This window comes from Aptenodytes forsteri, unplaced genomic scaffold, assembly GCF_000699145.1.
Source record: "Aptenodytes forsteri isolate BGI_AS27 unplaced genomic scaffold, ASM69914v1 Scaffold146, whole genome shotgun sequence".
NCBI classification, from domain to species: domain Eukaryota; kingdom Metazoa; phylum Chordata; class Aves; order Sphenisciformes; family Spheniscidae; genus Aptenodytes; species Aptenodytes forsteri.
Window position 1 is genome coordinate 3,737,446 of NW_008795128.1, and position 13,469 is coordinate 3,750,914.

At 40.6% G+C, this 13,469-nt stretch overlaps 1 protein-coding gene across 2 annotated transcripts in view; it reads right to left on the reverse strand.

Annotated features, from left to right (window-relative positions):
- MADD (MAP kinase activating death domain) overlaps positions 1-13,469 on the reverse strand; it is a 64,126-nt gene that overhangs the window by 35,425 nt on the left and 15,232 nt on the right. The window contains exons 11-20 of one of the 2 annotated variants that reach the window (XM_019471616.1): positions 13,003-13,106; positions 11,925-12,118; positions 10,985-11,265; positions 10,192-10,331; positions 8,828-8,929; positions 6,831-6,890; positions 6,269-6,371; positions 5,026-5,212; positions 4,701-4,851; positions 2,022-2,228 (exon numbers count right to left, since the gene is read on the reverse strand). In XM_019471616.1, coding sequence (XP_019327161.1) covers positions 2,022-2,228; positions 4,701-4,851; positions 5,026-5,212; positions 6,269-6,371; positions 6,831-6,890; positions 8,828-8,929; positions 10,192-10,331; positions 10,985-11,265; positions 11,925-12,118; positions 13,003-13,106 — 1,529 coding nt within the window. Of the gene's footprint in view, positions 1-2,021; positions 2,229-4,700; positions 4,852-5,025; positions 5,213-6,268; positions 6,372-6,830; positions 6,891-8,827; positions 8,930-10,191; positions 10,332-10,984; positions 11,317-11,924; positions 12,119-13,002; positions 13,107-13,469 lie in introns of both variants that reach the window. The other variant, XM_019471615.1, reaches the window with a different exon arrangement.

The window sequence follows — 13,469 nt, forward strand, 5'->3', positions numbered from 1 at the left end:
CTTACAAACACTTCGTTATTTCAGCAACATGTAAATGTTTACCAAATGCTTCTTCCCTAAATAAGTTAGTTTGAATGAGAAAGTCTGCATTTCAATACAGAAGGAATTTCAGCCCAGCCATGACTAACTCTGGTCCTGTATATCCAAAGTATTGTCTTATACTGAAGCTTCCGTAACAGAACATAAAGGAAGTATAATAGCCAAGCAACTTTAAATTATCTTCCTGCAACACAAGAGAAAATCTCTTTACTTCTAGATCTCAAAAGTCAGATGAACATGGACACTACGGTTTTTTTACAGCAATTCCTTAAAGACTGACTTGCATACTAGTTCATGGTTCTTTGTGACAGACAAAACCAGTTAGAAAAAAAGGCTTCAGAAAAAACATTGAAGTCTTTCGAACTTTGATCAGTTTTGGTGAAACCATATCCTTCTTGTAACTTAGTTCCATAAAAGACAAGTGGAAATCATTAGAGCATCAGAACCACCAATAAGAATTTACCTGTTGCCTGTCCTTGAACACTGTGAATTGTTTAAGGCTAATATTCTGGCAACAGTAGTTAACATAACATATTAAGTAGCACTTCTTTTGAAAAGCATTTCTTACAATGCTTCACAAACACGGACTGTCTGATCTCTAAGATTTCCATTTCTATGAGGTTTTAAATTTATTTGACAGAAAGGAGCAGTCTCAGCAATCCAAACAAAAGATCTCTCTTCGTTCTTTAAAAGAACGCTGGTGTAGCATCTGTTTTATTCTTAGTTGTGTCAGAAGCATACTTTCCTTTTTCTCCTTTCTACAGAAAAGAAATTAAGTACCCAGAGTGAACCAAACCACTAAACTGAAATGCTAGAAATCTGAATCTCTCTTAGCTCCCTGACAGATTTTCAAATAGAGTGTAAGACTAGTTTCTGAGCAACCACCTCCATGTATTACCTCTTGAAACAAAAAAGCAAATCAAGTCAGAGGGGCTCAGTATCAGTTCAGGACTCGACACCATTCAGCCTGCAGCTATTATGTGGGTATAAAAATGAATGCCTGCACTCCTGCCACATAACTGCCCAATACGCACATTCCCCTGTCTTATGCGACATACTGCAGGTACAGCCTCACAGTAGCAGGCTGCTTCCAGAAGATTAATCTTTCCTACAATGATTCCACTAAAAAGTTATTTTGAACAGGCTATAAGAAGCAATGGCTAAAATCTAACATGACATATTTTTGGAGTTGACAAAGAATTTCTCTCATATGCTGATGGTACTTTCCTCTTGTTTACAATCCACAGCAGGTTGGATCCAACCAAAATATTTTTTTTCTTTTTTTCTCCCCCCCCCCCCCAAAAAAAATTTGTAAAGCCCTTTTTAGGTAAAACAGTTTAAAGCCTACCTCTAACTTTTTCCCAGACATAGAGAAAAGCTATACCCGCTAAGAAATTAGGCTGGGAAAATTTCCAGTGACCAGCCTAGCAGATGCTGTTTAGAAGGACACGCATTCTATTTGCTATTGCATAGAAGGAAGATCCATCAGTCCTGCTCACTAAAACTGTAACACTACAACTAAAATCTTTTTGGCGGTTTTTATTATTAATAGTCAGCAGATCCTGGGTCCCACTTCTATCAGGATGCAATCTAGATAATCCACAGGTAGTCAGCAATGATTAGAAAACTTTTGTTTCATGTAGCTCCTTCCACAGTTGCCCTTTCCAAAGTCCTGCTGGCCCTGTTTCCCTTTTGCTATTTCCTGTTGCTTGAAAACATCAATCACAGAGCAAAAAATTAAGTTGTCTAAAGCGTAATGAAATTCAGAAACAATTAAGATTAGAAAGCTTCTGGGAGAAAACTGCCCTGAATAGTTTATCCAAGAGTAGAGTGAAAACACATATGATTGTTCCTTGTGATCCAAAGTGTAAATGAAGCATGTTACAGCAGCAATGTAGTGTGTCAAAATGGAGAGAATGCAAATAGAACCTAATGCCAAAATAGAAGTTCCTCCTGCACTTCACATGCACCTCAATACACACCAATGGAAGCAATAAAATTTTCTTCCTTTAGACTCCTTGTGTCAAACTCCCTTGGCCCTTTGCCTGCAGGGCTTGGTGCCTTTGGCATCAGCTGAGGTACCGGCAGCTGCATTGCAGGTTTTGGCTCCACTCTTGGGGATGATGCAGGATCCTTGCCAACTGGAGTGACAGATCCATCCGTTGGACTTCGTTTTCTCTTTTCTGGTTCTTTAAAGAAAAAAAACGAAGTGTTGGGGGAAAAAAAAAAAAGAAAAAAACATAATGAAAAAGGAAATGAGAGCAGGAAAAGGAAGATGAGACAGATGGTCTCACCTAAATCATTAAGCCTGGCACTGAAACAGCTCAGTCCCACATTTGTTCCCATAGGTCACCATGGCTTGCAGATAGTCTGACACACTGGTGGAAACAGCAGAGGAGAAAGCCAGAGTGCTGTTTTTGGGAGACTCAAATTATCTTCTTCCTGTATATTTGAAACCTAGGAATCTTCTTTAACACAGTAACTGTAGTATCTCCTCTGCTGAGTTGTGCAAAATTAAACAACTCTGCCTAAACTACCAAGAATATCACTTCTAGAATATAAGGAAGCTCCTCTTGCAGTGAAAAGATGACAAATACAATCATCTTTGATGGGTAACACTAAATGAAACTTCAGTTAGGAAAAAACCCCAAAAAAACTATCAGCTATAGCTCTTCTATCATTCTCCAAGACTTCCTATAATCATATGTCCCCAAAGGCAGTTTGGATTATTTCTCTGTATCAAACTCCACAGTCTGAATTACAGCAAAACTTTCAGAATAGAATAATTAAAATTAGGTTTTCCATAAAGAACCTCCTGCAATCCTACACAAACTGTTCCAATAGCTGATGAGGCTAATAGTCAAAATTTCATATCCTAATATCTAAATTTGTCACTACCACTAGACCTCGTGATACCTTTGTCCAGTAGATTAAAAATTCTGCTATCAGCAACACCTTTCCATTTAGATAACTGAAAACAATCAACATCTAACATTCAACAGACTGAACACCTCCACCTTTCAGAGCAAAAGTGTTTTCCCAATTCCTTGTAGGTCTTTCCAGAAACCTCCTCAATTTTTCAAGATGTGATGATCAGAACTGGAAGCACTACCTCAGCTGTGGGTCTTGTTAGTGACATATCCAGAGACAATGTAATAGCTGCATCCCAAATCTATATTCCCAGGTTTACACAGTGTCCCCTTCTCCAGTTTTTACAGACTCAGTAAACAGTGGGAAGTTCACACATAGCTGCCATTTTCAGAGACACTGCTTCCTAGGACATAGTTCCCAGTCCTGCTATTATTGCCAACTGTCCTTGTTTCTAAACACAAGTCCTTAGTCCTTAATTATATTAAAATAAATTAATCACAACCATGCTTTATTAAGATTCAGCTTCCTCTAGACAAATAACCTATACCCATCATGTCCTGTTCAAATAGCATGCATCATATGCAAACTGAACAATTTTAGGATTACTAGATCACTACTATATGTTAAGTAACATTAAGATAAGCACTAATCTCTATAAAAAATTTCTATAAATACCTAGATCAACTCATTGAAAACAGGTAAAACATAGTAAACAGCTAAAATTTGAGTATAAATCAAGATGTCATGCAATAGAGAAGTCCTTCAAAGATGTATCAAGGCTTTAAAAGTTTTTATCAAATTTTGTCTATTGTGATCACAATTAATTTACTGAGTAGACTCTACTTACAACCAAATTATGGTATCTGGCATCACATTAGCAAGACTTCACTCTACAACCATGGAGTTTTACATCAGCCACTCTAATTTTGCTTAGGATCAGTGTCAGACTAAAAGTCTTGTAATTACCAAGATCAGCCTATTCCCCACATGCAGGACTGTTACACTAGCACAGCCTTCCTTACCTTCCTCAGCATTCTAACAACGATTGGGAATGAACACCTGTAACCCACAGGGCATCTAAGCCAACTCATAAAACCCCTGATGCAAGCCACCCAGAACACCAACCATAAAGCGTTCAGTAGATGTTACTCCTGGGCTACAATGAAATAAATAGCTTTTCATCATTTGAGATTACAGCTGAGTCAGATATTAAGCAGAGAGGTAACTTTTTGTCATCTTTTGCTCTTTTTCCTTATGCATGCATTTTCTTATTTTGCATTAAGGATCATATTTTAAGAAAAAGCTGAAAAATAAAGAGGTATTTTCGGACTTTCCTCTCCAAGAGTACTTTGTGATATAAGAATCATCGTGTAATGCAAGGTGGTTGGTGAGATATAAGTCTCATATGGTTCCACATTAGAAATAGCTCCCTCCCTATTCAGGTTGTCTGCAATAACTTTCCAAGACTGTGGTTGGGACAGTGTTAGCTGAAGGTCCCCACTCTCAGAATTTCCAATTCATCTGTGAAAGTCCCAGGTTTTGTATCTTGCTGCATAGTTTCCATTTTCAATCACATATCAGCATGGCCATTATTTTGCTTTGGTCCAGTTACATGTGTGCAAGAGAACGGTTTCAAGCTTTGTAAGGTTTCAGTAACAATGGTACAGTTCTCACCTATTTTGAAAGTGTCGTAAAACCCCTGAAATACCAGGAGTCACAAAACAGCTACCTTCACAATAAGGATCTTGTTTGGTTCATAAACACCGTATTCTCATAATCACTTTTCTTACCTTTGTTGTAATAGTGAGTATGTGCTATCTCTAGCAGGCCAAAAACACTGGCCATGCCTCCCAGGCCAGCATTTGCATATGACTGCTCCAGGCTCAACACGGTGCACTTCAGCAAGTCCAGCATGCCTTTATAAACCTTGCGGCTGATCTCCTGCAATGAAAATCCCATTGGTGTCGCTATTTCAGAAGTGAGAAAGTAATTCAAGAACATAAATTCCAGTACTGCTGTAACATCAGCTTTTAGGAGGCACTTTAACAAAAACTTTCTATGAAATGAGCTGCAGCAGACACTAGGTATGAGGACCCTGCTGAGTTCAGCACTGACCACATCCTGTATGACATCCTGTCGAGCATCTTCTTCTGACTGGATCGTGCGATTCAGCTTGCTTAGTACAAAGACACGAAGCTGCTCGCTCTCCAGCAGCCGTCGGACTCTCTTCATGTTCAGCCAGCCAACACCTTGCCCATCGAGAACATTGTGTACCACCTCCTTCAGGAACTGCTGATTCTCACTGATGGATTTAAGGGGAAGCAGGCAAAAGTTAGCCCTCTGCTTACCTTGGCTTGCATAGGAAGAGAGGTATGGCCAGGACACACACAGAAATGCACTTCCTATCAAAGCTAAGCTTACAAGAAAAGAAGTTCAAATCTAGCTATGCCCGCTGCTAACGTAACTGCACACAGCCCAAGCTCTGTTCTATAGGTGTAGTATCAATTATTTTATTTTGTCCGTTATTTCCTATAATAAGCCGTAATCAGATTTTCCTCTAGTCCCTCTAGCTACCACTCTACTTCTCACCTTCACAGCACTCCTCAGAATCCATAGGAATCCTCTATGCCACAACCTTCTCCCACAGCCACCTTGTCTGACCTGTAGGCTTTCCTTGAAAGAGGAAGTGCAGCACTACCAATAGCACTACTGCAGCAGCCTTGGCAGGTGTACTGCTTCAGCTTGTTTTGCCACAGGGGAGGGAATGGTAAGAAGAAGGGAACTCCTGTGCAACCTGCTGCACTCCCCAGTCTGAACTGCAGTTATTGTTCTTGCTTGTCTCCCCAACCCCAGTAGCTCAAAGTAAATTTCACTCTACCCATGATTGCTACATAAGAAAGGGAGGAGAAAGCACAGGCACAGGTCAGGTAATGTTTACTTGCACCATCCTGAGTCCCTTCCCAAGGCTGAGAAAAGCGTTTCACATGAATTTGCAGAATCAAACTGCTTCATATGACTCACCTGATCCCCTACATGGTGCACTAAAACTTTGCTGCCTAGACTACCTTGTTCAGAACAGACTCAATTGCAAAGAATAAATACTGAGTTAAAGTAGGGACCTAGAATTTTTTGGATCTCATCAGAAAGAGGATACATTTCAGAGCACAAAAAATACGTATGTGCGCTATTAACTGTAAGACCATTCATACCAAATCTTTTCGGACAATAATACATGCAAGCTTAGGGCCACAGAAAAATACTATTTAGTTTTCAACAGCTAGGCTTCTGAGGAAACACTGACAAAGTATGAGACCACTCTAACAACACTTTATACTCAAAAAGCAATGAAAAATATTACCTGGAATTGCTAGTTCGTCCCTGAGGCGATGGAGATTCTCTCTTCACTGTTGGGCTGTGCTTAATGACCGAAGACTTTTGATCTACAAGAGCTCGTCTGTTTCCTAAACAGGAGAGGAAACAGGATGAGAGGAAGGGGTGGGAGGAAAACAGTCTGATCCCAGGACAGTAACAAGCAACGCTAAGGTTGGCTAACACACCTCTTCAGATTACAGATAACAGACTTCAAACAAAATGGAAACTTCAAAAAAGCAGCAGCATATATCATATTCTAGCATCACACATCGGCAGAAAACAGTAATGGGAGTAATGCAGAGAGAAAAAGAGAAGATGGTAATGGGAGCAGGAGGTGAAAGGCAGGAACAGTTTGGCTGCTCTGCATGCAGTTCCACAACAAGAACCATCTTCAAATTAGTCACTATATGTAAAAGCATAATGCATTGGGGGTGACTAGTATAGATCATGTGGTACTGGTTACCCAGTGAGAAAGGTAGCCCAAAGTCAGGCATAGGGAATGCTGGAAATTGTTATATCATGCACAGCTCATGCTGTAGGGAACCCACCTTCATTGCTTACTGGGCCAGCTTCAGTAATAATCTCCATTATAGTATTTAACCCAAATACTGGGACACAAAATACACAATTAGTAGTGTACTACAATATCTACACTCCCCACCATCAGCATCAAAAGAATCCAACTACCAGCTTCTTCCCAGCCCTCCCTCAAAACAAAACCCAAATGATGCTAGAGCAGGAAGGATGATTGAAAGCCCAAGACAACAAGGGCCTCCGTAATTAATCTTAGAGATAGTGCTTGACTTGAAATTTGGCATCGTGGAACCATTGTATTGCATCTTCAAGGACATTATTGCACATATTGTATTTCAAGGGCACTATCAAAAACATCTGCGTCACCGAGGAAAAAATATCAATGGATGTGCATGAAATAAAAATTAAAAAGGAAGATGGAAAGTGGTCAAACAGCAGCAATGAGATGGAGTCCCAGCATCATTTCCCATTACAGTTAGAAACACAGGGTACCACACACACTTGGTAAGAACAAGTTAATGCAGCGATTTTATACCTGTACAACAGAGACAAAAACATTTAAAAACCAGTGAAGTGCCCAGTGGGAATCCCAGTGAGCCAGCATGCACACGTAAATGAACACGAACACACACACACTTGCACATGCATAAAACAGACTGAGCTACTCCACGGAAATCCCATCCTCTCATCTTCATAGTAACATTAAAGGCCCTACAGGATTACAATAGTCAAGAAAAGAACACCAAAGTGCAGAAGATGAGGCGCAAAGCATGAACGTGGAATGGCAAACCCCATCACTGTTTTCTTCCAATGCATGGAATCAGTCTTTAAGTTTACCCATGGAAATAACCCTGACATGAAGCATGTTTTTTATCCAGTACAATTGGACATGAAAACATAACCAACTGGTAAAAGGTTGTCAAAGACAGCTGGGCAGAGTCTCTGCTAGTGTTTTCACCATACCAGTCCTGTTCCTCCTCATTTTACACACAGGGAATGATTACTTGTCTCAAAAACAAAGTCCAAAGCAGAAACACAAAAACCAGCTTTTGGCCTTTGTTTCTACAAGGTCAAAGGTCAGCAAAACATCATACCAACCTTCATCCACATCCCTTCCCACTTCCAGATTAAAGTAATCTTTACCGATGAAAATGATGAGGAGGAAAAAATAAATGAAAAAAAATCAACATATTAAAACAAAAGCAGTAAGTTCTAATCAGATAGAATAACTCAAAAGGTAAAATAAAACCTTTCCCCAGTTTAGCAACTGAAAAGGTCTCAACACTAAAACGCCAGCATGTGCTCAGTCACCCATCTGTTACTACATCTGGTACAAGGATGACCAGGCTGTCTATCTCCCCACGGTAAGAGGGTCATTTCTCCAGTGCCCATTCAGACATGTTATCTAATGATACTGCAGACAAACAGGAGATGTTCCAATGAAAAGATTGTGCACATAAGTTAGGAATTGATCTTCACTCTGAATGAGCTGAAGTATGGTTATCATTTGATTTTGATCAGAGATTTTCTATTTCGTGACCTGAAAAGACTATAAACACTTTTGAAACCCACGTAAACTGCAGTCTCCATGGGAGGTTGGCATTACCCACACTTACAAATGCAGCATCATTGCTCTAACAAGTTACCTAAGGCTAATCACTGCCACTATGAGGATAGTGGCAGTACAAAGTAGTACCTACCTCTCAGTTCCCATTCTTTACAATAAGTACTTAAAAATAAAACAAATCAAAATACAAAACAAAACCAACATTCACAGTTAATCCATTAACACAGGCTAGACTAGCCAATCTCCCATCCCAGCACAGCCCAACTGTTGGGAAGAAATCTGACTGAGAAATATCAAGACAATTTACCGTCTTGATACTTAAGACAGGTACTACCCAAACTACCAAAATACGTCACCCCCAGGATTCCTGTTAGGGGTAAGACTTCAGACTGCCAAGTCACAAGAACTGTAAAGGCTGTAGAAGACAAAGGGAAAAACGGTTACCTTTCAGGCTGGGAAAGGGAGTATTCTTGTCTCTCCCAACTTTGGTTGGTAGGGCTAAGTTGGACAGACTGAAACTTGTGCTGTGGTTTCTGTACAGGCTGCCTATGACAGAAGAAGAAAACAATTAAATGCCTAATGCTCACTGCACACACCCGAACTTCCTAAACTTCCTGTAATTCACCTTCTTATTCCAGATCCTTGATGATGAAGTTGTTCTTTATTACCCAAAAGTCTCACAAGCATAACATCATCTCATTTACACTGCAACCACATCTGTAATCAGATTATTCTAAATTGTACAAAAAAGTAATTCTTAGCTTTCATGTTACAATCATTGCTGTTGTATCTATGAGTCTTAAATGTAACAGCAATATCCACCTGTCTTCCTGCACTTAAACTGGTAACCTCACATCAGCTGTGTCTTCTAGTTTGATCCTCTTTTTAGGAGCAAATGAATGGTAGGGGCCACATGAGAAAACAGGATGACGGAAGATCTCCAAAATACGCAATTCTGAAGTGAGGATTGTGCACTGTGCCTTGTGAAACACTGTAAATCTGCCACAGAAGTGTGCTTTAAAATAGAAGCTTTCCATAGATTAGGAGAAAACAGAAGTTCTTCCTAGTACAGACAGATCTTAAGAACACAATAATGCATCGTCATCTGTTAAGTCTGTAGACAGCCTGAAAGCATCTCATGCAGATCAACGAGCTGATTAACACTTGAAGATGTTCATTTAAAATCTCAGCGTACTATTTCAATTTGCCTTGGTTCTTTTTTTGCGGCCTTATTTTAGTAACAATCATTTTACCAGAAATATCCGATATACTTTCCCCACTGCTGCAAACTTCTTGTGCTGCTCCCCACTGTAGTGCAAGACTCAACTGGCCATATCTTCTCTCAGTCATTAAAAAACTCTGTATTAGTTTTCCACAACTGTGGATTTTATTATTAAAATATAATTGAAAGTAGGTGAGCACAGTCAAGAAATTCAATGTAGCACCTAAACACACAATATGGTAGCATGGAAGACATACTACTAGTAAGATTTTTGTATCAGCTTCATGAAATTGCACAATTTTTTGTTTAAATGAAACTGAAAGAATTTCTGATCTGTGCCCTAAAGTGCCATATAACTCAAGGGCCTAACCACATAACCAAAGTCCTTCTTACTGAAAAATACATAAAGTAGTAGTTATCAGCAGTGTAAGTTAAATAGGTCCTGTGGCTCCTAACGTGACTTCTGGAGAGCTGGTAACAATTCGCCAACCAAGTCATTCTCTTGACTAGCCATCCCTCTATTCCATCTCTCTGTAAATTCTAATATAATAAATAAAACCAGCTTAACAAATGCAGTAGTACATACTTGCGAAAGACATGATGCCCCCAAAACCTTCACTGCTGTTGTTGGAGACAGTAGAGTTTGGGGAGCTGGCCCTGGAATCTGAATCTGCATCAGAATCATTGGCCAGTTTTAAACTGTTTGGACGGAGTAACTTCTGAGACCTTTAAAGAAATTAAGTACAACTGTTATTAGTATTCCCCCTTCCCACCCCAAATCAACACGTTGTCTGATTGTGGGAGATCGATGCTGGTCTCATTCCTCACCAGTTTTCACCACACTACCCTTACCTTGTGGGAAAGAAAAAAAAGAAAAAAAGAAAAATTAGAAGCAAGAGAATTGAAGCATCTTTGCATTCAGGCTTTTATTACTTTTCAGGGCATGCTGAAAACTTGTCTGCAAAAGGGCATTGGTGGATTTGGGGGTGAAAGGCTTCTGCTTGGACAGCAATAACAAGAAAACCCAATGTCATCAATCACTATAGTATCTTTCCCCCAAAACACAAAGCTTCACACAAAAAGAAAAAAAAATTGCTCAAAGGTTTCCAGAAATCAGTAGGTGATATACTAAATGTTTCTAGGAAGAACTGATAATTCTGTTAGCTCCTACTGCTTACATAAAAGCAAGGAACTGAGGGAGTTGAGCAAGTGCCTTTACTCAAACCAGAAGGGTTTACAGAATTTCAGTATTAAATGGAAGTGATCAACAATACATTTCAGGTGCAAAAGACATCTGAAGGAACGAACGTTAAACTACATGAAGCAGATGGAAACCCCAACAGTGCTGTACAGAAGGGCAGGAGACAAGGAGGACTCACCTGCTTCCATTGAGATTCTGGTTAAATCTTGGGGTGTAGCTCTCTTCCTGCTCATCATCTTCATCCTCTGTAGGAAAACCATACTGTGGTTCGAAGTACGGATTGTCATACTCTCGCTTCCTCACCACCCCTTCTGAGGAGCTCATGCTGCCAGCTGCGTTGTCACCCTCACGACGATCCAAGCTTATCTTGGGAAAGCTTGGTTGCAGTGGCAAGGAAGGGAGATGGTTTGAAAATCCAGCAACCAACTTCTCTTCCATTTCTGCTGAATCTGCTGACTCCTGTGGACCAGTCAAATCATTGATCTGTTCGCTAATTTGCGTTACGTACAACTGAAGGGCAGGACAAGAACAATTATTTCAAACTGGGAAGTCTGCAGGGTCCTTGCTGTTTGTTACTGGGCCCTGACCCCATCCCCACTGTCAGTGGCTATAATCTAGGATTTTATACATGCTGCAGTATTTGTGCATTGTTCTAGGGACTTACTCCCCTGTAAAACAGATCTTACTGGTAAGTGTTAGCTCAGGATAACAGCTGTCCATTACCCTGTTCTGTGGTTATGCAAGCAACTCCCATTCTTCCTAAACGACCACAGATTCATGAGTTTTCCCATCCCACTCCCTGCCTCTCTAATGCACCAGGTCTTTCCAGACTCTGTAAAAGCAATTCCTGCAGTCACAACCTGGACCACTGCTCTCTGTTAATGCTGCATTTTTCAATGCATGGGAGCTTTTGTGTACAGGAATGCTCTATCCCAGCATAAAAGGGTACCAGTAAACTCCACCTTGCTCAGAAAGTCTAGAAAGAGCATGCAATTTAATCTGTGCATGGCTTCACAGTCCTATTAGCTTTTGCCCTTCTCAGAAAGAACCACATGCATTCTCCCATTCTTTATATCCTAATACACTGATCTTGGGGCTGAACTCATCTCAGTACACACATGATTCACTCCATGGATGACAGTGCTGGGGCTGCTACTGGCTGTAGTACTGGAACTTGAACGAGGCTGGTTGTTCTCTTGGGAGTTTTCACTGTCCATGGCCTGTTCATCGAGATCCCCTGAATATTCTTGAAAATCATCAAATTCCACTTCACTAGCGTCACCAAGGGCTGCATGAGTCAGGGGGTCAACATCTGCAAACACATCATTTTGCATTAAAGAACACTGCCTTCCTCAGCCTTTTGCCCATCTAACTAAAAATCCCTAGCAAATGAAGACTGCTCAGTAGAATGAACTTGCATAAAAGATTAGGTTGTAAAGGGCCTTTGGAGGTCATCTATTCCAACTCTCTGCTCAAAGCAGGGGTAACTTCAAAGTTAAAGCAGGTTGCTCAGGGCCTTGTTCCACTGAGTTCTGAAAGTCTCCAAGGCTTGACATTCTACTGTGAACCTGGGAACCTGTTTAACTATACTAACCGTGAAGATCTTTTCCTTATGTCCAAGCAGAATTTCTTTTGTTGCAACTTATGATTATTACCTCTTGTCCTTGGGACATAGGAAATGTGTTGGCATTCCTAGATTTAATTTATTGAAAAAAGTGAGTTTCCCACTCTCACAAGAGAAGCTATTGCTGCAGCCTCCATATAAGCCACAGAGAATGCATCTCCTGTCCCCACTAGGATAGAGTGACTCATTAAAGCCAGCACTGAGAATCAATATGCAGGGGCAGGAGAAAGCTCGTACTCTGCTGCCCGTATTGCACAGTATCTACTGGCAGCAGCAGGTTGTTTCCAGACCTAGTGAGCCAGTTTTGTTCAGCAGCACCTATTTCTGTTCTTCCTCCTCGCAGTGTCCTTTGGAGGGCATTGTTTATAAGCAGGAGAAGTGTCTTTTTTCAGCCTACCCCTGGATATTGAAGAAGGAGTATAGAAGACACTTTTACCTCAGAGCAAGACTACAATGGAACAATACTTTGCTCTGATTCAGGGACTTAGGGGAGGCATTTTTCCCACAGTGCAGATGAATGGGGAAGAGGAACCTATGTGGACCTTGTGAAAGTACAGCTCGAAGTTACTCACTTGGGGTATCGCCATTAATGTCACATTTCATCATCTCACTGACAAAGTCACCAAGGGAGGAGTAGGAGGAACTTGAGTCATCATAGTCGACACTGTCACTGCCACTGCCACAACAGGTGAGAAAGAGAGATGAGTGGCAGCACAACAGCAACAGCAGGGCCTGATGTTTCAAAGATGTGAATCAGCACCGTTTTCATGGGCCTCTTAAAAAACTCATGATACTACAGTCTCTACAAACAAATTTCTGGCAAGAGTCAGAAGCCAGCTTCATGAAAGTCAGAGCAAATGAAATAACTTTGAGGTACGTCAAGAGACGTATGGGAAGACATTTAAAGGCTTTCAGCAAAGTTAATGAGGTCAAGCATAAGTGAGCAGGGAGTAGTGTATTATTTCTCAGTGTGTGTGTGGATGTGTAGGACGACTTTAAGGGAACTGGAAATCACAAGTAAAAGCATTCCCTTTTTATA